This window comes from Lactuca saligna, chromosome 7, assembly GCF_052625555.1.
Source record: "Lactuca saligna cultivar CGN05327 chromosome 7, ASM5262555v1, whole genome shotgun sequence".
Classification (NCBI taxonomy): Eukaryota; Viridiplantae; Streptophyta; class Magnoliopsida; order Asterales; family Asteraceae; genus Lactuca; species Lactuca saligna.
In genome coordinates, this window is record NC_136423.1 from 6259801 (window position 1) to 6285146 (window position 25346).

At 38.9% G+C, this 25346-nt stretch overlaps 1 protein-coding gene across 4 annotated transcripts in view; it reads right to left on the minus strand.

The window, feature by feature from the left end:
- LOC145004236 (receptor-like serine/threonine-protein kinase At2g45590) overlaps positions 1-25066 on the minus strand; it is a 36981-nt gene extending 11915 nt beyond the window's left edge. The window contains exons 1-2 of one of the 4 annotated variants that reach the window (XM_078963127.1): positions 22882-25066; positions 19731-19779 (exon numbers count right to left, since the gene is read on the minus strand). In XM_078963127.1, coding sequence (XP_078819253.1) covers positions 19755-19779; positions 22882-24920 — 2064 coding nt within the window. In that variant the 5' untranslated portion in view covers positions 24921-25066 and the 3' untranslated portion in view covers positions 19731-19754. Of the gene's footprint in view, positions 1-2794; positions 3012-19730; positions 19780-22435; positions 22602-22881 lie in introns of those variants that run through there. The other 3 variants (XM_078963126.1, XM_078963125.1, XM_078963124.1) reach the window with 3 other exon arrangements.
- Positions 25067-25346: the final 280 nt, after the last annotated feature.

The window sequence follows — 25346 nt, forward strand, 5'->3', positions numbered from 1 at the left end:
GCAATATTCAGTGATAGTGGAAGTTCCCATTGAAATATTTCGAAGCTCATGTCATATTGCATCGCCTTGGAGTCTTTATTTGCACGAAACAAAGTCTCAAGATACGACCATAATGCAAAAGCAATTGTCTTTCGTTTAGAAGAAATTGGAGATTAGAAGGGGAGAGTGTGCCATAGATCCACATCTTGATAATGTTGTCAATCCGTTTCCATTCCTCTATGTCAGATGGTTCAAGATCAGTTTGTTCTTTGAGATGATAAGCCACACCAAATCCATAGCAACGAGTTTCGAACAGCTCTCTCCATGAGTAATAATTCATTCGATCAAGATCAAGAATGACGGGGATGGAAGCACGAATATTGGCAATTCCATAAGGCTTTTCAGTGATCGGTGTAGCTTTAGGAACTTCACTTCGGGTCATCACAGAAGTAAGGGATTAAGATCAAGAATGAAATGAGACGAGAGAAGAAGATAAAATCGGATATTCAAGAAAGAGGGAGGCCGACAGCTTAAAGGTGAAGTAGGGTTAGCTCTAATACCATGCACACAAGCTATTTTCCCATGCACATCTCATCGCATTAAAGGAATATATAAATGTTTACATATGGTCTTTACAAAATAATACATAATGAGCTTTTCATAAGATAGACAATGATAAGTAATACACTAACAATCTTAAGCTTTTGAATGCTATATTCTCAGCATTTTGGCTCATCTGAAATCAAGGAATGCTAGATTATACCAAAACTGGGTGTGATTGTTTGATACCCATACGTCGAGTTGTAGAGGAGCTAAAGGCGTCTTTTTGTATTGTTTAAACATAGTGCGGAAAAAATTGGGTTATATTGTTTTTTTGGTGTTCCTCATGTTTTTTTGCTTTCCTATGTAATTGTTATGATTTTGTTTCTTTTTCCATTATTCCGTAGCTAGTTGGTTTTAAATAAAGGTTTCAATGTTCTATAAAAATTATTTTGTACTTTTATCAAATTATAATTCGTGATGTTATATTATGTTTGATTAGAAAAAAATATAGATAAATTTCAATTATTGTTACTTGATTGTTATAATAGTTTAGATTGTTTAGTTGTGAAGTTCATTATAACATCTAGAACCCCAGTTTTTGGTACATTGAGGTATATTTTGGATATGATTGGTTTTGGCATGGGATTGAGACTTCCCGTATTTTTATATAGACATTCTATTTAATTATTCAATTGTTTCTATTGATTGAAATTTCATTGTTTTTTAAAAAATGGATTATAAATAGTTAATTATTTGTTGATTTTTGTTAAGATGTTTATAGGTGTTTAAGAGGTGTCAATTTAACAACACCATTTTGACATTCATAGTGAGCTAGATGTGTGCACTAGTCTAGCTTGATGTTAGTTATTAAATTCTTTCATACAAACGAATAATTTGTATTTTAATGTCGTTAAGGAGATTGTAGTTATTGGTGATAATAATTGTGTAATTGCCAAAACTTCATACTATTTCGTTAAAATTTGGAAGGTTTTAGCAGAATATTCCTGAACATATCTTTGTATGTGAAAATATATTCTCTCAAATCTAGTTTTTTCTTTTAAAATCGACTTTTGATTCGGTCTAAAATAGAATGTTAATCTAAAATAGAATGTTAATCTATAAAAATACATGATGATATATTGAACAAGATTGGGAAAATTTGAATTTGTGTCCTTCTCATATGGTGTTCATGTTACATGAAATTTAATAAATTTTAATAGTGCCATTATCTTGTTTGGTTTGACTTTGGAAGTTACTATGAACATATCAAAATCAGAACTCAGTTGGTTTTTTCTTCTTTTCCAAAGTGTAGACTTTAGCGTGCTGTAAATTTAACTTTTGGTTTTCACCTTTTATGGCTTTCAGCATTTTTCTAGAGAAAAAGACGCAAAAGGAAAAGGTAAAGGTGAATAGAAAGAAATGATATAAAAGACGTTTTATTCATATGTATATATTTGTTTATGTTTCTTGCTTAATTTTATTATACTTAAATATATAGTACTGTGTCACTGGGTTAAACATCGCTAGTTAGCTTAAATTGTTTGCTTTTTTGTATTTGATGAAAAGTATATATATCAATTCTAATCATTATCATTGGTGCTTGATTATTATAAGAGAAACTAAATTGAGGTATATTTTATACATTACATTTTTTTATAAGGCACTCATAGGAAACTAGATTTGTGTAAGACCATGCGTCATGGGCCAACAACGAGAAGCAACCGGATGATGTGGCACATGAAAACGCCGTTGTGACGGGGGAACACCCCCCCCCCCCCCCCCTTTCTCGTCTCTTCTCCTCATGGCACTTCTCGTGCTCGTCACAACATATTGAAACGAGAATCAGAACCAATGAAAATCATTTTTCTTCCTTCTTCTCTCTTTCTCTCTTTACCTTTTTCTACCTCTTAACAAGTTATGACATTGGAACACCACCCCCTTTTCTTGTTGCTTCTTGTCATAACACCACTTCATGTTGTTCATACCATATTCTTCTTGTTGCTTCTTGTCATAACACCACTTTATGTTGTCCATACCATATGCTCTAAGGGGCACCGATCTAGTTTTTATTATTTATTTATTTATTTATTTATTTGGAAATTGCGATATTTCAATAAAAGCCACAGCCAAGGCCGGGCAAACAAAAACAAAAAAATGAGTACAAGCAAAAACGATTACATGATATCAAAGGGAGAGCAAAATCAAACCGTTCATTTATAATTCCCGTAATTACCTCTATGTTTGATCCAATCAAACACCATAGCAAGCACACTATCTGCCAACATAGAAAGATAAACACTCATATTAATAAAAATGTTATCATTTCTCGCTTTCCAAATATACCATAAGAAACCATAAAGGATGGCCAACAAAATCTTCCTTTTCTTTTGGACAATTTCCCCAAGTTGCAGGAAATTACACAAGCCCCCAAACTGAATTAAAATTATGCCACGTGATACTACACCAATTGAAGATCCACAAGCTTCCACCTGAGGACAACATATAAAAAAATGATCGGAATCGTCGATACCACCATTGCAAAATTGGAAGGAGATGTTCGAGACAAAAATACCCCTTCAAGTGGGAGTTGCGGCCGAAGGAAGCCTATCAATACAAGCCCTCCAAACAAAGACAATGATTTTCAATGGTACCAGCCTTAACTAAACAGTCGGATTAGGCATAGGAACGGTAAGCTTATAATCGATTATGACACGCAAATCATGAATGCAAAAGTTCCCATTAGGAGACAACTTTGATTTCCAAATATTCGATTCGCTACCCAAAACCATCTCATTTGTGCAGCCCTTTAAGCCTCTCAATTCCTTGATTTTGATATAGCTACCAAGAATTCTCTTCCAAGCCCCCCGACAAATCTATTATTCAAGATTCTCTCCTTAATACAACATGATTTTTTTCTTATCAATGGCAAAAAGAGCTGGGAATTATACAGCCAAAGAACCACAATCTGTCCAATCGTCTAATCAAAACAAAGTAGTATTACCGAAAACAACATGTATTTGAAAAACTGAAGAAAAGTCGATTCCAATTTCCTCCACCATGTAACATATGTCCCATGTATTATTTAATTTTCTAAGTTTTAGGGTTTTGATGTTGGGACTCGACGAGTTGGGAGCCCCGACTCATCGAGTAGAGAACATTTCGAGGACGCGGGATCTAGACCCTACTCGACGAGTTGGAAGGCCCACTCGACGAGTAGGTGTCGTAAAAGAAAAACCCTGATTTTAGGGTTTGCACCCTATATAATCTCCTTAAGGACCTTGAGGTTGATCTTCCAACAGCCTCCAAACCCTAAGAACGTCTATGCTAAACCCTAATCCCCATTCTCTTTCATTGTGTGAGCTAGAGTGACTTGTGAAGCTTAAAAGGAAGGAGATATGGAGAAGAAGAAGAAGATCCAGCAAACCAAGCCCTCATTTTTGAACTTGGCCATCTTGTGGACTGTGGTAAGTCTTCAAGACTCGATTTTTATCATAGAATATGGCTAGATCTTGAGTTTACTCTTCATTTTCTATCATTCCTATTAATTGCATGCATAGGATTCATAAAGTTTGCAACTTTATGGATCTCCAGGGCAAAATAGTCCCAAGGTGGGCTAGATCTAACTTTTAATCAAGCAAGGATGTCATGCAAGAGTTTTTAGAACATATTTCCCCTTTTTGGCTATTTTGACCTAAAGACATGCATTGGACATGCATGTCCATAAAGCCTCCATCTTTGGAACGTTTTGAGGACTACAAACTCCTCTGGAAAGGAAGGATTCCAGATCCCTAAAGTTTGGGAAATCATGGCAAGAATTTTGGAACTTTTCAACCTTTGATAAGTGCCTTAGAGCATTCGGAGTGATTCTAGAGGGTAAAGTTGGAAACTTTATCCCTCTAAACACCTTAGGGTTTTAGATCTATGCCTTGGAGTCACTGCATTCAGTGAATCATCATAATGAGCAAACAAGGAGGGGGACTCGACAAGTCGGAAGGGGTTTCCCCATCTACTGGATATCAAGTGAGGTCGTCGAGTTGATGATACAAATCGGCAAGTTGGCTAGGATTTGTTCATGTTTCTGGACTCTATAGGAACTCTATGAGTTGCTAGATGCACTCGACGAGTTGGGGTCAACATGGACTGTTGACCTTGACTGTTAACCCTGACTTCGATCAGGGTTGACTAGAGTTGACTTTGAGGGTAATTATGGAATTATGACAAATTAATCTTATGATGTTTATAGGAAGTTGAGTTGGAGCTGCGGGTTGGAACTTATTGAATCTTATCTTGTCAGCACAACATTCGTAAGAGGTGAGTCTCCTCACCATGCTAATGGGTCGAAGACACCAAGGTCGACCCATTATTTGTTACGTATGTGTTATTGGGTTGTGTAATATGCGATGCACTAGTTGTATCTATGAAACTTGTATGGAAGACCTCAGGGGGTTCTCGATGCACTTAGGTATAAGACCGTAGAGGGTTTCCACAACATCCTAGGCAAAGACTTGGGACACTTAGGTGTAAGTCCATGGAGGGTTTCCCTGGCATCCTAGGTCAAGACCTATCCCAAGGCATTTGGCTAATACCATGTGGGGGTTCCCATGGCACCAGGAGTAAGACCCTAGAGGGTTTCCAGGGCTTCCTTATATGTTGGTATGCATGAATCATGTGATATACATAGCTTTTATAGCTAATATGTTATGTGCTATGAGGATTGTATGTGCGGTATGCTCTGGGGAACTCACTAAGCATTAGCTTATAGTTTGTGGATTTGTTTCAAGTACATATGAGCCTAAGAGCAAGGGCAAGGCTTGATGGCGCGGCGTGCACTCTCTCATGCGTTTTCTTATGGGACACTATGATGATTGAAATAAAATTGTACTTAATATGAATTTGAAAACAATTGTATTTGGGATTTCATGTTTTGTGGACAGTATCTTAGTTAATCAAAAATGAAAATTTTCCTTTGAAAATTGGGTTGTTACACACCATGTAACAGCCCGGATCCCCAGGTATCTTCATTTCTTTTATATTTTGACATTCTGTGAGGGGACTCGGCGAGTCGGTGGTTTAACTCGCCGAGTCGGGTCGCGGTTTTTAGCAGGGGTTCGCGTCCGGACTCGGCAAGTCCAAGGGGTGGACTCGACGAGTCCGCACTGTTTAATGAAACCCTAATTTCCCGGTCCTAAGCTCTATTTAAAGGACCTTATGGCCCTCATATGCGGCCACCCTGAACCCTAAGAGCCTCCATACGTCTGTAAGCCCTTGTGTGCGTGTTTGAAGGCCTTTTGTTCTTCATTTTGTGTGTTAGTGCAAGGAAAGGAGGGAGAGGAGCAAGCTTGAAGTGTTGGGGAGCTTAGATCTGTGGCTATTTCATCAAGGGGGTCTTCTTGAGGTAACTTTCTGAGCCAATCTTCGTGTTTTGTGTTGTTGGGCCAAATCTAGGGTTTCTTCTTGCATTTCTTGGCTTGAATAAGAAGTATGAGAGGTCCCATGGGGATATGGGACCTAGATCTGGACTTTAGCAGGTCCAGGAGACCCCTTATGACAAGATTTATGCCCATCCTTTTGAGTTAGAAGTTAGACTTGCCATATTAAAGGTTGTTTCTTCAAAATAAGCCTTGTATGCATTGCATGGCAACCAAGACTGAGACTTTACGTGACAAATAAGCTTGGGAAGGCCAGATCTATGTATTTATGGAACGGATCTGACCGCAGAAGCCAGTTTTAGCTGGTGCATGGCATGGACTCGCCGAGTCTGAAGAACAGACTCGACGAGTCACTTGAAGATTGTCCTTGAGACCATCTTGTGTGTAGACTGGACCGAGTTGTGGGCGAATCAGTGAGTCGCAGAGAGTTGGAAAGGTTTTGACAGGTGGACCGAGTCAGGATGGGACTCGCCGAGTTGGCCTTCGACTCGGCGAGTTGAGTCGCGGTGGCCCTGTGATTCAGGCCCAGGTGGAACTCGTCGAGTCGGGGGAGTACTCGACGAGTCAAAGGGAAAATTCTTAAGAGTTGGTAAAAACGCGTAGACTCGCCGAGTCTAGTCCAAATTGACTAAAGACTGTTGACCAGGTCAACCTGTGTTGACTTGATTTGGATGGTCCACCTTAGTAGTGCAAGTAATATTTATAGATGTATAATATCGTAGGAGGATTGCAGCTCGAGGGTTCGAGCCCGAGTGATTCCAGGATTTACGATTAGCAACTTAGCGAGGCATACGAGGTGAGTCTTCTCACTATACTGTACCCGGAAGGGTTTGGACTATGTGACCGGAAGGTCGAATATGATATGGAATATATGCTTTATGTGTGTTAAGTTATTTGTTATATGTGTCATGTATGATATGTTTGATATGGGCCGGAAGGCGTGGTCATATGGACTGTAAAGGTTGATGTGGGTAGGACCGGAAGGTTTACCCAGTCGGGACGGAAGTCCCCTGAGACACATGGACCGGAAGGTCAAGGCCTGGAAAGGCGTATGTGCGTATATTGTATTTTGGGAACTCACTAAGCTTTATGCTTACAGTTGTTGCTTTATGTGTTTCAGGTGCGAGTGAGGACCGTGGGAAGGCGCCAGCGTGACCGTACACACACTCAGGAAAACTATTTTATCTTTTGTTATGTAATCGTTTGAGACTACGACGTTATTTTGGGAATCTAAACTAATTACTCATGTATTGATGGTTGTAAAAATGAAAATTTTTGGTTGGAAATTTTATGACGTTACAAGTTGGTATCAGAGCCTTGGTTTGAGGGATTCGGGTACACCTTCGGGCGTAACTGGACTCAAACCGGGGATTGGAGAAAATTGTTTTTACAAAAAAAAAAATTTAATTCAATTAATTAAAATTTGAATTTTTGAAAGGTGAGACGACCAAAGAAGAAAAAGTGTGTATGGTCAGCCAGCGCCCGAACGGTAAAAATCCCCAAAATACTCTTATTATATGTGTTACGATATATGATATGATATGATACGCATGCTAGTAGACTAGGTATACATATTAGGGCTAGAGTGGCCTGATTTTGTGATGCCTTAGTCTAGGAAAACTTGCTTCTATGAGGTGCTCGAGAGCGAGTGAGTAACAAGAGTATGAAAAGAATAGAGTACTCAGGGTTCGAGGTTGGGGAGGATGACTTGGGTGAATACCGACGCGGTGTAACTGGCAGTATTGGGCCCGTACTACCAAGGACACCGGGTCAGTAGGCAGCCAAGTGGGAACCCCTGAGTACCGAAAACTGAGCAGGACTGCGTTATCGAGTACGATTTTTGCCCGATAGGGTCTCTGATATTCTTTTGTTGTATTTCAGAGACATCATGGTTGGACCACGACACAGACCTGGCACGAGTGGGGTGACTGACGAGGAGCTTCGTCAGATGATTCATGAGGAGGTAGCTGCAGCGATCCGGGCCGAGATCCCGGAGATGTTTGGGTCTATTAAGACCACGCTGATGGAGACATTTGATGAGCGGTACGCCGCGTTGTCTGAGGCTGCCGCTGCTGCAGCTACCGCAGCTGTGGCTGCTGCCAGACCACAGGGGGGTGACTCGTTGCTGTTCCGGGAGTTCAGCAACACGAAGCCACCAGAGTTTGACGGGACTCAGGATCCGATTGCTGCGATGAGGTGGATTGCCGATATTGAGGGATGCTTCTATACTTGTTTATGTCCGGAGCATCTGAGGGTGCGGTTCGCCCTGAACCAGCTCCGCCTGGGAGCGAAGGATTGGTGGAAGTTCATGACGGAGAACTTCACTCTCACGGAGGTTTCAGCCTTGACTTGGGAGAGATTTACGGCTATGTTCAGAGATGAGTATGTTCCCCTGGTAGAGAGGGAACGGTTGGTTCAGGAGTTCTTGACCCTCAAGCAGGGTAATGATTCGGTTGCAGTGATCACGCGGAAGTTTCATGAGAGGGCGATGTTCTGCCCCGAGCAGGTGTCCACGGAGCAGGCTCGGATGAGCCGGTATTTGGGAGTGCTGAGGAGAGACATCCGGGAGTTCGTATCGAACTCATCATATCAGAATTTTGCTGAGCTTCAGGCGAACGCCAGGAAGCGGGAGATCGAGTTGGAGACCCAGGCCAGGGAGGAGGTCGAGTCTCAACGGATGGATCGGCGGTCGGTTCAGTCGCAGCCGGCAGCCAAGCGGACCAAGTCCGCTGATTTGAGATCCGGAGGACAGAAGAGCCGTACTTGTGGGAAATGCGGCAAGGGTCACGAGGGGGCGTGTCGATCGGGTGCTTGCTACAAGTGTGGCAAGGAGGGGCACATTGCGAGGGATTGCCCCAAGGGATTTATGGTCTGTTTCCATTGCAACCAGACTGGCCATCGGAAGGCCGAGTGCCCCCAGCTTCGCCAGGGATCATCGCCTGCTGCCAGGGTTCCTGAGGTTCGGCCAGTGAAGACCGAGGCCTCGAAGGCTCGTGGGAGAGCTTTCCAGTTGACTGCGGAGGAGGTCCGCGCGGCGCCTGATGTAGTGGCCGGTATGTATTCTTTCGCGTATTTACATTTATGCTGAGACATTATGCTTATATTCCTATATGCGTAGGTACTTTTCTTGTGAATCATGTGCCTGCTTTGGTATTATTCGACTCAGGTGCGAGTCGGTCCTTTGTTTCGCTGGCTTTTAGCCAGTACATTGATATCGATCGGGAGACGATGAGTCGTCCCCTGCGAGTTGCTATAGCAAACGAGAGAGTAGTATACGCCACCGAGGTGATTCGAGGATGCGTGCTCGAGATTTTTGGGGTCGAGTTTCCTATAGACTTGGTCCCTATAGCTATGGGGGATGTTTGCATTATCGTGGGCATGGATTGGTTGAGTAAGTTTGGAGCAGTCATTGACTGTGAGAGACAGCTGGTGATGATTAGAGACCCTAGTGGGGGAGAGCTCACGGTTTATGGCGAAGGGACCTGGTGTGGGTCAGCGTTTTGTTCAGCGGCCAGGGCAAGGCAGAGTCTGCAGCAGGGCTGTGATGGATTCATAGCCTATGTGATGGATACTCGTGTGACCACGGAGAGGCCCAATTCGATTGATGACGTTCCGGTTGTATGCGAGTTTGCGGATGTGTTCCCCGAGGAGTTACCAGGCGTGCCTCCGGAGAGGCAAGTGGAGTTTCGTATCGATTTGGTTCCGGGGGCGGCGCCCATCGCCAAGGCGCCTTACCGTCTCGCTCCACCGGAAATGCAGGAATTATCCTCGCAGCTTCAGGAGCTGTTGGGGAAGGGATTCATTCGACCAAGTAGCTCGCCTTGGGGAGCGCCGATTTTGTTCGTCAAAAAGAAGGATGGTTCACATCGGATGTGTATCGATTATCGGGAGTTAAACAAGTTGACGATTAAGAACCGATACCCGTTACCTAGGATCGACGATCTGTTCGATCAGTTGCAGGGGGCATCTTGGTTTTCCAAGATTGACTTGAGGTCGGGATATCATCAGATGAGGGTTCGCGAGGAGGATATCCAAAAGACTGCCTTCAGGAATCGTTATGGACATTATGAGTTTGTAGTGATGCCTTTTGGGCACACCAATGCCCCGGCTGCATTCATGGATCTCATGAACAGGGTGTGCCGACCGATGCTGGATCGGTCGGTGATCGTATTCATCGATGATATTTTGGTGTATTCGAGGACTAGGGACCAGCATGAGGAGCATTTGCGGGAGATTCTTCGGGTTTTGAGATCGAAGAGGCTGTATGCCAAGTTCTCCAAGTGTGATTTCTGGTTGCGAGAGGTCCAATTCCTCGGGCATCTTGTGAACCAGAAGGGGATATTGGTCGACCCGGCCAAGATTGAGGCGGTGATGAGGTGGGAGGTGCCGAGATCGCCCACCGAGATCAGGAGTTTTCTGGGTTTGGCTGGATATTACCGCAGATTCATCAAGGATTTCTCAAAGATCGCTGTGCCACTTACTAGGATGACCCAAAAGGGTGTTGCGTTTTCATGGGGACCGGAGCAGCAGTCTTCGTTTGAGACGCTTCGTCAGAAATTGTGCGAGGCTCCAGTGCTTGCACTCCCGGAAGGGATGGAGGACTTTGTGGTATATTGTGATGCCTCTATATCGGGTTTCGGGGCGGTACTTATGCAGAGGGGTCATGTGATAGCGTATGCTTCGAGGCAATTGAAGCCTCATGAGTCAAGATATCCCACGCACAACCTGGAATTGGGGGCGGTGGTGTTTGCCCTCAAAATCTGGCGACACTATTTGTACGGGGTTCGGTGTACGATTTACACGGACCATAAGAGCTTGAAATACTTGATGGATCAGCCAAATCTGAATATGCGTCAGAGGAGGTGGTTGGATGTGGTGAAGGATTACGATTGTGAGATCCTGTACCACCCGGGCAAGGCTAATGTGGTAGCCGACGCATTGAGCTGTAGGGCGGATAGCGCCCCGATCCGAGACATTTGTATGAGGTTGACGGTTTTGACCCCGATTCTGGACATTATTCGAGGGGCTCAGATAGAGGCTGCAAAGCCGGAACACCAGAAGAAGGAACGGGTGGTAGGTCAGGTATCAGGATTTGTTACGGATGGTCGGGGGCTTATGACTTTTCAGGGGCGGATTTGGGTGCCGTTTGTGGGCGGTGCGCGCACTATTTTGATGGAGGAAGCACATCGATCGAAATTCTCGATTCACCCTGGTGCTACGAAAATGTATTTGGATCTCAAGAAGGAGTACTGGTGGCCATGTATGAAAAGGGATGTCGCTTGGTTCGTCGAGAGGTGCTTGACTTGTCGGCAGGTCAAGGCCGAACACCAGCGACCGCACGGTAAGCTGCAACCGCTAGAGATTCCCGAATGGAAGTGGGAACAAATCTCTATGGATTTCATTACCAAGTTACCGCGAACGGAGAGAGGAGTCGATGCGATTTGGGTAATTGTGGATCGACTAACAAAGAGCGCTCATTTTCTAGCTATTAGTGAGAGCTCTTCTGCGGAGAAGTTGGCTGAGTTATATGTGAGGGAAGTAGTATCTCGGCACGGGGTGCCAATCTCGATTATTTCGGACCGCGACGTGCGTTTCACTTCCAGGTTCTGGAAGAAATTCCATGAAGATTTGGGTACTAGGTTACATTTCAGTACGGCATATCATCCTCAGACAGACGGCCAGAGTGAGCGGACCATTCAGACACTCGAGGACATGCTTCGAGCATGTGTGTTGGATTTCGGAGGGTGCTGGGATACCTATCTACCTTTAGCAGAGTTCTCGTATAACAACAGCCATCATTCGAGCATTGGTATGCCGCCCTTTGAGCTGTTGTATGGGCGGAGGTGTCGCACCCCCATCTGTTGGGGTGAGGTGGGACAGCAGGTTATGGGTAGCACGGAGATCGTGCTTCAGACGACCGAGCAAATTCAGATGGTCAGGAAAAGGTTGCTGACCGCTCAGAGCCGGCAGAAGAGTTATGCAGACAGGCGACGGTCCGAGCTTGAGTTCCAGGTCGGTGATCTCGTGCTCCTGAAGGTCTCTCCTTGGAAAGGAGTGATTCGATTCAGGAAGAGGGGCAAGTTGGGGCCCCGGTATATTGGTCCTTTTCGTGTGATCGCAAGGGTGGGTCGGGTAGCCTACCGTTTAGACTTGCCAGCAGAGTTGGGACAGATTCACGACACTTTCCATGTGTCGCAACTGCGGAAATGTATAGCCGACGAATCAGCGGTGGTTCCATTAGGGGATATTCAGGTGGATGCAAGTATGAATTATGTTGAAAGACCTGTAGCCGTCAAAGATCGGAAGATCAAGGTTTTGAGAAACAAGGAGGTGCCCCTGGTATTGGTTCAGTGGCAGCATCGGAAGGGATCAGAGATGACCTGGGAGCCGGAACGGGAGATGCGGGAGCAGCATCCGGAGCTCTTTGCCTAAGCGAGACTTCGAGGGCGAAGTCTTATTCTAGTGGGGGAGATTTGTAACAGCCCGGATCCCCAGGTATCTTCATTTCTTTTATATTTTGACATTCTGTGAGGGGACTCGGCGAGTCGGTGGTTTAACTTGCCGAGTCGGGTCGCGGTTTTTAGCAGGGGTTCGTGTCCGGACTCGGCGAGTCCAAGGGGTGGACTCGATGAGTCCGCACTGTTTAATGAAACCCTAATTTCCCAATCCTAAGCTCTATTTAAAGGACCTTATGGCCCTCATATGCGGCCACCCTGAACCCTAAGAGCCTCCATACGTCTGTAAGCCCTTGTGTGCGTGTTTGAAGGCCTTTTGTTCTTCATTTTGTGTGTTAGTGCAAAGAAAGGAGGGAGAGGAGCAAGCTTGAAGTGTTGGGGAGCTTAGATCTGTGGCTATTTCATCAAGGGGGTCTTCTTGAGGTAACTTTCTGAGCCAATCTTCGTGTTTTGTGTTGTTGGGCCAAATCTAGGGTTTCTTCTTGCATTTCTTGGCTTGAATAAGAAGTATGAGAGGTCCCATGGGGATATGGGACCTAGATCTGGACTTTAGCAGGTCCAGGAAACCCCTTATGACAAGCTTTATGCCCATCCTTTTGAGTTAGAAGTTAGACTTGCCATATTAAAGGTTGTTTCTTCAAAATAAGCCTTGTATGCATTGCATGGCAACCAAGACTGAGACTTTACGTGACAAATAAGCTTGGGAAGGCCAGATCTATGTATTTATGGAACGGATCTGACCGCAGAAGCCAGTTTTAGCTGGTGCATGGCATGGACTCGCCGAGTCTGAAGAACAGACTCGACGAGTCACTTGAAGATTGTCCTTGAGACCATCTTGTGTGTAGACTGGACCGAGTTGTGGGCGACTCAGTGAGTCGCAGAGAGTTGGAAAGGTTTTGACAGGTGGACCGAGTCAGGATGGGACTCGCCGAGTTGGCCTTCGACTCGGCGAGTTGAGTCGCGGTGGCCCTGTGATTCAGGCCCAGGTGGAACTCGTCGAGTCGGGGGAGTACTCGACGAGTCAAAGGGAAAATTCTTAAGAGTTGGTAAAAACGCGTAGACTCGCCGAGTCTAGTCCAAATTGACTAAAGACTGTTGACCAGGTCAACCTGTGTTGACTTGATTTGGATGGTCCACCTTAGTAGTGCAAGTAATATTTATAGATGTATAATATCGTAGGAGGATTGCAGCTCGAGGGTTCGAGCCCGAGTGATTCCAGGATTTACGATTAGCAACTTAGCGAGGCATACGAGGTGAGTCTTCTCACTATACTGTACCCGGAAGGGTTTGGACTATGTGACCGGAAGGTCGAATATGATATGGAATATATGCTTTATGTGTGTTAAGTTATTTGTTATATGTGTCATGTATGATATGTTTGATATGGGCCGGAAGGCGTGGTCATATGGACTGTAAAGGTTGATGTGGGTAGGATCGGAAGGTTTACCCAGTCGGGACGGAAGTCCCCTGAGACACATGGACCGGAAGGTCAAGGCCTGGAAAGGCGTATGTGCGTATATTGTATTTTGGGAACTCACTAAGTTTTATGCTTACAGTTGTTGCTTTATGTGTTTCAGGTGCGAGTGAGGACCGTGGGAAGGCGCCAGCGTGACCGTACACACACTCGGGAAAACTATTTTATCTTTTGTTATGTAATCGTTTGAGACTACGACGTTATTTTGGGAATCTAAACTAATTCCTCATGTATTGATGGTTGTAAAAATGAAAATTTTTGGTTGGAAATTTTATGACGTTACACACCACATGGGCCACCGTGACGCCATTAAACTAGATTCCAGGAATCGATATTTTGGCAAGACCGTCAATAGGTTTTCTCATGTTGTTGTGAATGCCACAGATGACTCACTTCCATAAAGGGGTCGAGTCACATTTAAATCACCAAAGCCATTTGTATAACAAAGCCCAATTCAATGAATTGAGGGTTACTACCTTGAGACCACCTTGATCCTTAGGCCCAAGAATCACCTTCCAGGCCACCCAATTGATTTTATTTTTTCTTTCATTCCCTCCCCAAAGAAAACGTCTGCGAATCTATTCAAGATGCTTAATAACGGACTTAGGAGCCATGAACAATGAAAAGAAAAATAAAGTTAAAGATCCAAGGACCAATTTGACAAGAGTTAAACGGCCACCTCAAGAAAGATGTTTAGCTTTCCACACGGAAAGTTTGGATTTAACCTTTTTAATAATGGGCAGCCAACTTCGTTTAAGATTCATAGTAGCTCCAACCGGGACCCCAAGGTACTTGAAAGGGAATGAAGCTACTTCACACCCGAGGATACTAGCACAACTTGACACCTCATTGCTAGAAACCCCAATACCAAACACCTTCGATTTATGAAAATTCACTTTTAGACTAAAATCTACATGAAAACATTTAAGAATACCTGCCAATTTTGCAAAACTTTATCTCGTCCAATCCCCAACAAAAAGCGCATCATCAACATTAAACAAATACAAAACAGATGGGCCATCATTAGGAATTTTAACACCACAGAAAAGAGATTTTTGACTAGCGGTTCTCATAGCAACATTTAAACCCTCCATGGAAATGATAAAAAGAAATTGAGATAGAGGATCTCACTGGTGGACTCCCTTTAAGAGAGGAAATTCCTTTGTAGCCGACCCGTTGATAAGTACCGAAGCCTGAGTGGAAGAGAGGAAACCTTTTATCTATAAAATCCATTTGTCCCCAAATCCCATTTGACTCATAACTAACTCCAAATACTTCCAATTTATGGAATCAAAAGCGTTATCCAAGTTAATCTTGAAAAGAAACAACTTATGCTTGCATCTCCTACCCCACATACATATTTCATTTATAATTAAAGGCCCATCAAGAATATTCCTATCCTCACTGCAACCCGTTTGAACTTCATCAATCACCGATCCAAGAACTCACTTGAGTCTAGACGCAAGCACTTTAGCGATAAATTTGTAAATACTTCCGATAAGACTGATAGGACGAAAATCATTTAACGAGGTAGGATCTTTCACCTTTGGAAAAAGAGAAATAAAAGAGGAGTTGCTCCCTCCAAAGAAATATCTAAATTGCTCAAAATGTTTCATGAATCTCATAATATCGTCTTGCATTGTTGGCCAAAAATGTTTAATGAATTTGAAAGTAAACCTTCCAGACCCAGGGGCTTTCTCACCACCGTAATTCCAAATAGCATCTTTAATCTCATTAAGCTCAAAAGGCTTATCTAAGAAATTTCTATCAACTAAATCCAATCTTTAGAAATTCGAATTAACGAAACCGGGGCGAGATTGATGTTGTTCACAGAATTCATTTTTGAAAAAAAAAATTCCAAGTTTCCTATTTTATTACAGTTATGTCGGTCACCCATTGCTCATTGACAGTAATCCCCATAAGGTTACATCTCCTATTTTTGAGTTTTACAGAATTGTGAAAGAAAAGAGTGTTTTCATCTCCATCACAAATCCATTTGATACGAGATTTCTGAACCAGATCCATTTTAGCAGTTTTTGCCAACTCAAAGGTTTTTTGCTTCGACTCTCTCCTGATAGCAATTTCAATGTCAAATAAAGAACACTCATCAGCATGTAATTCGAGATCATCTACTTTTCTTTTGAGTTCAAAAAGAACCTTAGAATCCTTCTCTACATCCACCTTCTCCAGGATTTGATGATGCCTTTGATGTGCCTCGATTTGTCTGCGCGATACCGATCAGGAGTCCTAAGCCCATTAAAATCTCCCCACGCACGGATGACTAAGATATCAAAACCATTGCGGTAAAGCCATGAATTATAAAAACGAATGGGAGGCAGACCAAAATTCATGAACGATGTACATAGGAGAACCGGGCAATGATCAGAGTATTCCCATGGAAGCACTAAAACGTACGAATTAGGAAAGGCTGCCATAAAATTAGGGCAAATGAGGATGCGATCCAACTTACTGAGTTTACAGCCGACATCACTAAAATACGTAAATACGTAATTTTCCTGCCATTCATGTAGACTAATGATCAAGCGGGGTGTAGGGTGTGTGACTGTATTCAATTTGTGTCATTTAGGGGTCCGAAATTTTCTAAATACATTAATATTGTGACAGATTAGTGACACAGTGACCATTTTGTATTGATTAATTTAATAATTAATTATCATCAACTTATCGTAGTATTAATATATGTGTTATATATATATATATATATATATATATATATATATATATATATATATATATATATATATATATATATATAGAGAGAGAGAGAGAGAGTGTGTGTGTGTGTGTTATATTGAAAACAAAAAAACCCAAAAAATCATAAAAATGCATAAAAAATACTTAGAAAACACAAAAAAAAAAAAAAATTGATTTTACACATTGAAAAATCGCAGGTTTTTTTTAACAATTTCGCTGAAAAAAAATAAAAAAATCGATTTCTTTTTTTGGTTTTTTTCCAAAAAAAAATTTCACCGAATTTGTTAAAAAAGTTGCGAATTTTGTGTATATAAAGTCAAAAAAAAAAAATTTGTGATCTCTAAGTATTTTTTATGCATATTTATGTATTTTTAGGGTTTTTTGTTTTCTATAGAATATATATATATATATATATATATATATATATATATATATATATATATATATATATATATATATATATATATATATATATATACTAGTTGTGAAACCCGTATATTATACGGGTTAATTAAAACAAAATGTTAAATACGAACGACTAAATAGAAATTTTATTTGAATTTGACATTGAAATAAGTGAAAATTATGTGAAAAAAATGCAAAAAATAAACTAATTAAAATTATGTGTTTAGTGTACTAACCGAGTTAATTATAATAAAATGTTAAACATAAAGGTTTAAACTGTAAATTTATTTGAAATTGAATTTAAAATTTAAAATTTAAAATTAATAATCATTATGGTATGTTTAATTTATAGAAACTAAATTAATGATAGATTGAAAATGAAAATTGAAGCAATGAGAAGTGGAAAATAAATATATATCTCAAAATTATAACAAAATTACATGTGGCTAATTTGATGAGAGAATGACATGTGGCAAAATCATTTTCATTTATTAGGGTATATATATATATATATATATATATATATATATATATATATATATATATATATATATATATATATATATATATATATAGAGAGAGAGAGAGAGAGAGAGAGAGTTGTTTTTATTTTTTTCACACATGGTTTTCGTAAGGATGCTACTATAGGTCCCCTCACATAACTCACATAAAGTATCAAAGGTGCTACTATCACTCACGCTGCTACTGGTTATATTCTATTTTGTTATTTTGGTGATGTAGATATTGGTGATATATAATAATTGTTTAATTGCCAAAAAAAAAAAAAGTTATATTCTTCATTTTCAATGAAAATCTTGGTATTATTGAACTAAAATTGGCTCTCTTATTTGACTCTCAAGTATAATATTGTCTTCAAAAATTAATTTCGGCTCGATATGAAAGCGACTAAATAAAATTGATCAAAATCAGAACTCAAGTGTTTTTTTTCTTCTTTTCCAAGTGTAGACTTTATTAGACGTGGCGTCAATTTAACTTTGGGGTCAAACATAATCAACATTTTCAACTTTAATAGCATTCACCATTTTTAGAGACAATGACGCAAAAAATAAAAGATAAATTGAGTTTGAAAATATTATATACTAGATTATAGTCTGCGTTAAACGCGGGAAACGTATAAAAAAACATATAATCGTTTATAGATATTGTATAATGATTATAAAAATATATATGGTTATTGTTATTATTGAAATGTGTAGAAAATACAATAAAAACGATAATTATATATAATCATTAAAAGATCTCTTTGTAGACATCATTTTTTGTTTTATTAGTTAAACGACTTTACTCGACTCATATAGTTATGATATTTATATATTTATAAGCATTTTAATTAGACGTTCCTTGCATAATAATGTTACCTGATTTAAACATATATTAAATATACCGTTTTTTCTATTGCATTAAATATTGACAAGTATTTCATTTATTCAAATAAAGTTATGCAATATAATTTATAAAATGTTAAATGTTATATACATTTAATTTTAGTATATCATCAATAGAGATTCTTTTCTAAATCATGATTGGTTTATTTTAAATTGATTATAAATATAAATGCTAGTTTTTATGTTTGTTCTTATTTATTTGGTGTTCGCAAGAACTTTGCATTAGTTTGACGCAACTTTGAATAAATTTTGTATATCATCAATGTAATTTGATATATCTTTCAATTATATGAAATATCAAATAATGACATTTCATTACTATTGTGATAATTTAGTTTATATATTGTATTTTCACTAATCTTAACGGTCTTATTTTTTCTAATAACCGTAATACTTTTACTAAATGTATTTTTTACAAATCTCCTAATATCTTATAATTTTTATCTTACTTTATAATTTTTCATAACTATGTTATTTTCAAGATTGACTGCTTTAATAGTGTTTTTTTTTTCAGTCTATTCAATTTGATATTTCATTGTACAACATCATCGTTTGTATGTATTCTGAAATTTCACTTTAAAAATGTTTAATGTTTACACCTTGATATTAATTTTTTTAATAAACTCATGTAATAATTATGGAATATATATCTCATTTTAATTAACATTCACTTCCATTATCATATCAAATTCCTCATTAAACGGACATACTTTTGGAAAATAATAATTATAATAGGGCAGCATTATCTAAGACGTAAATGTTTGATATACTTTTGGAAAAAAAAATTCAGGATCATTAAAATAAATTATATAAAGAAAATACAAATTTAAATTTGTTGAAATTATGGATGAAATTACTGGCGAAAATTTATTTTGGAGGGAGTTGTATGTTGTAAGGTATAATAATATTACAAAATTTGAAATATCTATATTTGTTGTGTAAATTAATAAATTTTATTGTTACTATACAAAGATAAAAAGTATGTTGATATGATATACAAAAACATAATAATTTCAATGATATTTTAAAATCATGTCAAAATTAACCGGATTTTTATGATATAATTTTTTTAAAAAAAATCATAATCATCTCTAATATATAAAAGTAACATTTTCGTAATTAATGTCAGTTCCCAAAATAGTTAATTTTTGTTTTGTTAAAGGTACCTAATATCTTTTCATGATTATTTGAAAAGTTTCAGAAAAGTAGTTAACTGATTTCATGTAATTTGTGACAAAGAAAATCGAAATATATGAATACATACATTTGATATAGGAACAAAAAATAATCGAAAAAAATATAAAAAGCGAAAGAAGGTACTGACCTTCTAGCGCACAAGAGTGAATGTTTATAGCAGAGAATGATGATGGAAGCTATAAGCAATATTAACGAAATAAATGTGAGTCGCGGATTCAATGATGAATCGTATATGTATGTGATAATTTGAATATGATTTTTCGGTATTAATGATTTCCTAATAAAAAAAGATTTTATATTAATGGTTTTACTAAGATAAACGGATTTATATTAATGGTTGATATTAAGGTCTTGATTGAAATGATTTATTAGTAATATGTTTTTAAAATTGACCATATTAAAATTTTCAGAACTGAAAATTCAAGATGTAAAATATGGAAAGCTTTTATTGGAATTAAATACATTCTATTTCAACGAATGTAAGTTGTTGATTGATGATTGGAAAGCATTTATTGGAATTAAATACATTCCATATGGGGAAAATGATGTTAGCAATTTGATCTAAAGGTGAAAAAAATAAGATTGAAATACAATCAATGATCCAGATTATTTAAGATGATGTCATAAGGTTTCTCTTTTAGTAATATTTAAGATTACCGAGTTTGAAAAAACAGACGGCAAACATATAGTTATTTATTTTTGAGGTTGAGGTGTAGTGACAGTCAAGGGAAAAAAAATGAGTACATAATTTTGTTCCTATTTTGTTAATATTGATAATTATATGAAAAATTGGATAAACTATCATAAGAGTTCTAATCATGTTAATCTATTCCAAAACCCACATATTTATTAATCTAATATTTTATTTTTATTAAAACATGTATTATATATACTTCAACCATTAAACTCTTATCTCTTATCGTATATGGATGATAATTATATAGATGTTAAAATACTCTTATCTCTTATCGTATATGGATGATAATTATATAGATGTTAAAATAAAAGGAAAAATTTTATTATTATATATTTTTTTCATTTCTTTTTTTTTTATCATTGAAATCAAAAGAAAATCTTAGGAACTAATAAACTTTTTTTGTTCTCATTTTTTTTTCTTAAAAAACCTAAAACACAACTTTTAATGTTTCCCTTTCCTTTATTACTCTCCATTTTTTTTCAAGAATATACAATTAATGCTTTATAGTTTTAACATTACACATATATGATCCATGCTCACAATCTCCACTTTTAATTGTGAACATCTTTAGCTACAAATTTCACTCATACATAGCATATTGAAGCACCAAGAGAGTCATTTATATGGTTAAGTATGGGGAATGATAAAAAAATAAAGGACAACTTTATGTAGACAAAAAATGTATCCATTAAAAGTTAGGTAAGGATGAGCTCCAAACCCGGAAACCCGATCCAGAACTGAACCTGGTTGCAACTGGTATAAGTTAAAGTGCATTGGATATCGAGTATTAATATATGTCACAAACAGGATCGGGTATAGTAGATATGGGTATAGTGGGTTTAGGTAAAACGGGTAAAAAGAACCACATCGGAAAAGTTTTCATGTCAAACCGACATTAAACAATTAAGTTATACAATTTTTAAAAGTTCCACAAATAACACATTACCTGGTTTTCCGGTACTAGTTTCATTTACCTAGTTCCACTTACCCACTGTGACATTTTTGGATTTTTAAGTTCTATACTCAATTTTTTTCAAAACCGATTTCTATATATCAGTCTGATTTCCTGTTCTATTAATTCTCATTTTCCAGTTTCCGATTCCTAGTTCATTCATGTAGGGTTTGGACCTGGTTTCACCGGACTGATATCCACTTTATATTGTGGATTACTTTTAATGAGCCCGAACCGGTGAAATCCAAACTATCATAGGCAATTTCGCTGGTTTGGCTCCCAGTTTTGCCTCGTTTCATTCTTCTATAAGTTTTCCATTTTTCATTGTAAAATCGCGTGATTTCTTTTATTTATATCAGTCATGTGATTAGTGTAGCCTTTTAGCTTCTAAATTGCAACAATCCTAATTTTCGGTAATTTGGCGCCTGTCAATTTTTGATTCGTCATATAAAACAAGTTGGTTAATGATTTGTGATTGTATTATCGTTAAATATATATTACATTTGCTTATGTTTTTTGCTTAATTAATTTTGTTGATTGTTTACTTTGGTTATTATAACACATGCTCACAGTGTCACTGGGTTAATCATCGGTAGTTAGCTTAATTTGCATCCTCTGTCATCGTTGTGCAGCTATGAATATTACAGTTTGTTTAAATACAATTCTGAAAACCCCAAAGGTTTTTATTCCCAACATAACAAATCACACCAACTTGCTCATTCAATAATAAATTGACCAAATGTCAAGTCTCATTTCAAATACTTAAATCATTGTTGAGAAGCCCAAAATATTGGTTTCTGACCAACTTAGTTTTGATCTTGGCGTTAAATTACCTAATCACGTTATCGTTTTATCGTTTTAATAAATGCATTGAGATTGAGAAGATAAATATTCTTTTTTTCTTTATTCTTTATTATTAATATGAACTTTTCGTACGCTCTTTGATAAGACGAGAAACATGTGATATGTTAAGTCGATAAGTCAGCCTTCAGTACTATAATGATTATTCATAAATAAACAAAAATACTCCATTTATGTCTAGACAAACATTGTGGCACAGTTTTTATTGTTTTTACCATGGATCAGAAAGCAGTATTTTACTACTCTAAACTAAAAAACAAACCAGTAAGAAAAGGCAAATGTCACATATGGGTCCCCATAAATTCCCAATGTACAAAAAAGCTTAAAATCTAATCAATTAAACGAGCATATCTTATTTAGAAAAGTAAAAAAGAAAAAAGAGGGTCACTCAGGTTATTCATTGGACATATATCAGTCTTTAAACTTTATGCCTGGGATTCCCTCAATTTCAACAACTAGTGTCATCATCATCATAACTCATAACTCTCCTAAAAGTTCAATTGCAATCAATTAAGTTTTTTTCTTTATCTATATATTTTTGGTATTAAGTCTCTATTGTAAACTGTAAAGTGACAAAACTGATTAAATGATAACATCGCTAAAATGGCGTTTTCAATTCAGAGGTTGTTGAAATGAAAAGGCGATTTTCACGGAAACATGAGTTTTGCGAGTGAAGCAACCTTATATACTTTTTTCTTTTCTTTTTCATTTTTGGTCAATAATTAACAAAATAAAAAATGAAAAATGATTTCTGATGAGTTAACTCACCTAGGTTTTCTCCGGGACTTGAACGGAATATTTGTAGGCGGTGATGGAGAAAACTCGAACGGCAAATGAGGCGGCTCAGCCTCGCCAGACAACATTCCGACGATCTCTCTCATCGTCGGACGTTTTACCGGCGAACGCTGGAGACATAGTAAGGCGGTTGTGATACAGAGGAGTGCTTGCTCTTGATCTAGTGAATGAATATTAGGATCGACAAGATCTAGAAGCTTCCCATTGCGTGCAAGCTGTCTCGCCCATGAAATTAAATTAGCTCTTTCGAATTCAGACATGGGGGACGCGGTTACTTGCAGGGGTCTTCTACCGGAGACTAAAACCAAGAGTAAAACGCCGTAACTGTACACGTCACTCTTCTCGGAGAGTTGACCACCGTCGCATTTCTCCGGGGCGATATAGCAAACAGTTCCTCTCATGCTTGGAGTGCTACTGATACCACCACTTTTAGGGATTTCACCACTCGGACATTCTTGGCTGTTTCTTCTCCGGTGACGGAATTCGCCGCTCAGCCCGTCTAACCACCAATCGATGCTTCCTTTGCTACTGGTTTTACTCTTTTTCTTCTTTGGTACAAATTCTTCATCCCTTTGCCACCACATCTCGCCGGTGTTGCTTCCTCTTCTCTTCTTTTTCTTCTTGGATAATTCATCGCAGAATTCCTCTTTCCACCATTCTCTCGGCTTCCGATTCTTCTTATTATCTGTTTCTGATTTCTTTTTCTGCTTTTTCTGCGGTGCATTGTCGCTACTGGCTTCTAGCTCCGACGAGATTGGATCTGTAGTGGTGAGCCAATCCTTTTTGGGCCTTTCTTTCTTTATCTCGCTTCCAATCCATTCCATTACATAATCTTTCACTCTCCCTGAATCGCCGCCGCAACTCTCCTGTTTCCACCACCAATCCCTTCCTGAACCACCTCCAGCGCCACCGCTCTTCTTTCTCCCCAAAAATCTCCGGTTACTGCTATCAACACTAAGCTGATCCGACACACTTGCCCTTTCCAAATACTCCGACGGTGACGCCTCCGCATCCACAATGGTAACACGGCAACTCTCCGGTGATACGGGATCCACATTCACTACAACCTCCCCTGTTACCACACTTTCAGTTTCCTCTGCAGCTGACCTGTTTTCTTCTCTGTGATCCCCAATATTCTCTCTCTTTTTCTCAACATCGGTATTGTTATCATCGGCTGTTTCGTTTTCCTGATCCCCTTCTTCGCAGCATTCATAGAAAGTTTCAATAATCTCATTCTCATCTACACCTAAAACTCTCGCTAGACCGAAATCAGCAATTTTCGCATTAAAATTACAGTCTAGTAACACATTAGAAGGTTTGATATCACAATGAACAATCGGTGGATCGCATGAGAAGTGAAGAAAATCGACACCTTTAGCTACGTCTAGTAAAATCATAAACCTAATTTTCCAATCCATGAGCTCAGGACACTTACGATACAACAGCGCATCTTGTAAGCTACCGTTCTGCATATACTCATAAACAATCAACATTTTCCTCCGGCGCCGCCGGTTCTGATCGGAGGAGAATCCCAAAACCGATATAACGTGCCGTGAATGCGCACCAGACGCGCTGCTGATCCGTGTGGACAATGAAAGCTCGTTGTGAAACTCTCTCTCTCCTTGCAACGATCCGGAACCGTTCATAAGCTTCACGGCGATCTCCTTACCGGACGGAAGCACGCCTTTGTAAACCGAACCAAATCCACCTTGTCCGAGCCGGTTAGTTGCAGCGAATGAAGACGTAGCACGACGGAGAACATTATACGAAAACTGCTGCAACTGTTGCGGCTGCGGCTGCGGCGGGGGAGACTTCAGATCCGCAGGAACCGTACGTTTCCGTGAAAGTTTCCTATATGTAATTGCAAGAACTATGAAGATTGCAAACACTAGCACTCCAGCGAGCACTGAATGCAAAACAGTCAAACCATGGCGATGACTGTGGTTATAAGGTGGTGCCGGCGGTGGCAAAGCCGACGGAAAATCCGGTAACGTCGGTGGTAGTGTAGACATTTTCGTAATCAGACTGAGAAATCTCTTTCTCTCTCTCTAGAACAGAGCTTATCCGGTATATCGCCTCTTCACAGGTGGTGACTGGTGAGGTGAAGTAGTGAAGTTTTAGTTGAGTGAGAGGAGAAATTTTAAAGGGACAGATCGGTGAGGCTGACAGGTGAAGGATTAATAATATTTAAGCAGAGATAAATACATGTAGGTATGTCGTTAGTTGACTAAATCTGTATCGTAAGCGAGTATCGTAGCCTGCATGCCAATTGCCTTTTACTTAAAAAAAATATTAATTTTCATATAATGTGATTTATATAATTTAAAAGAGTTGTTCACTAAATCAGTATAATTTAAAGAATCTCATAATAACGTATTTTTTAAACAGAATTTCGCATTTGTACGTTATATAATATTATATTTATCCGATCTAAACTA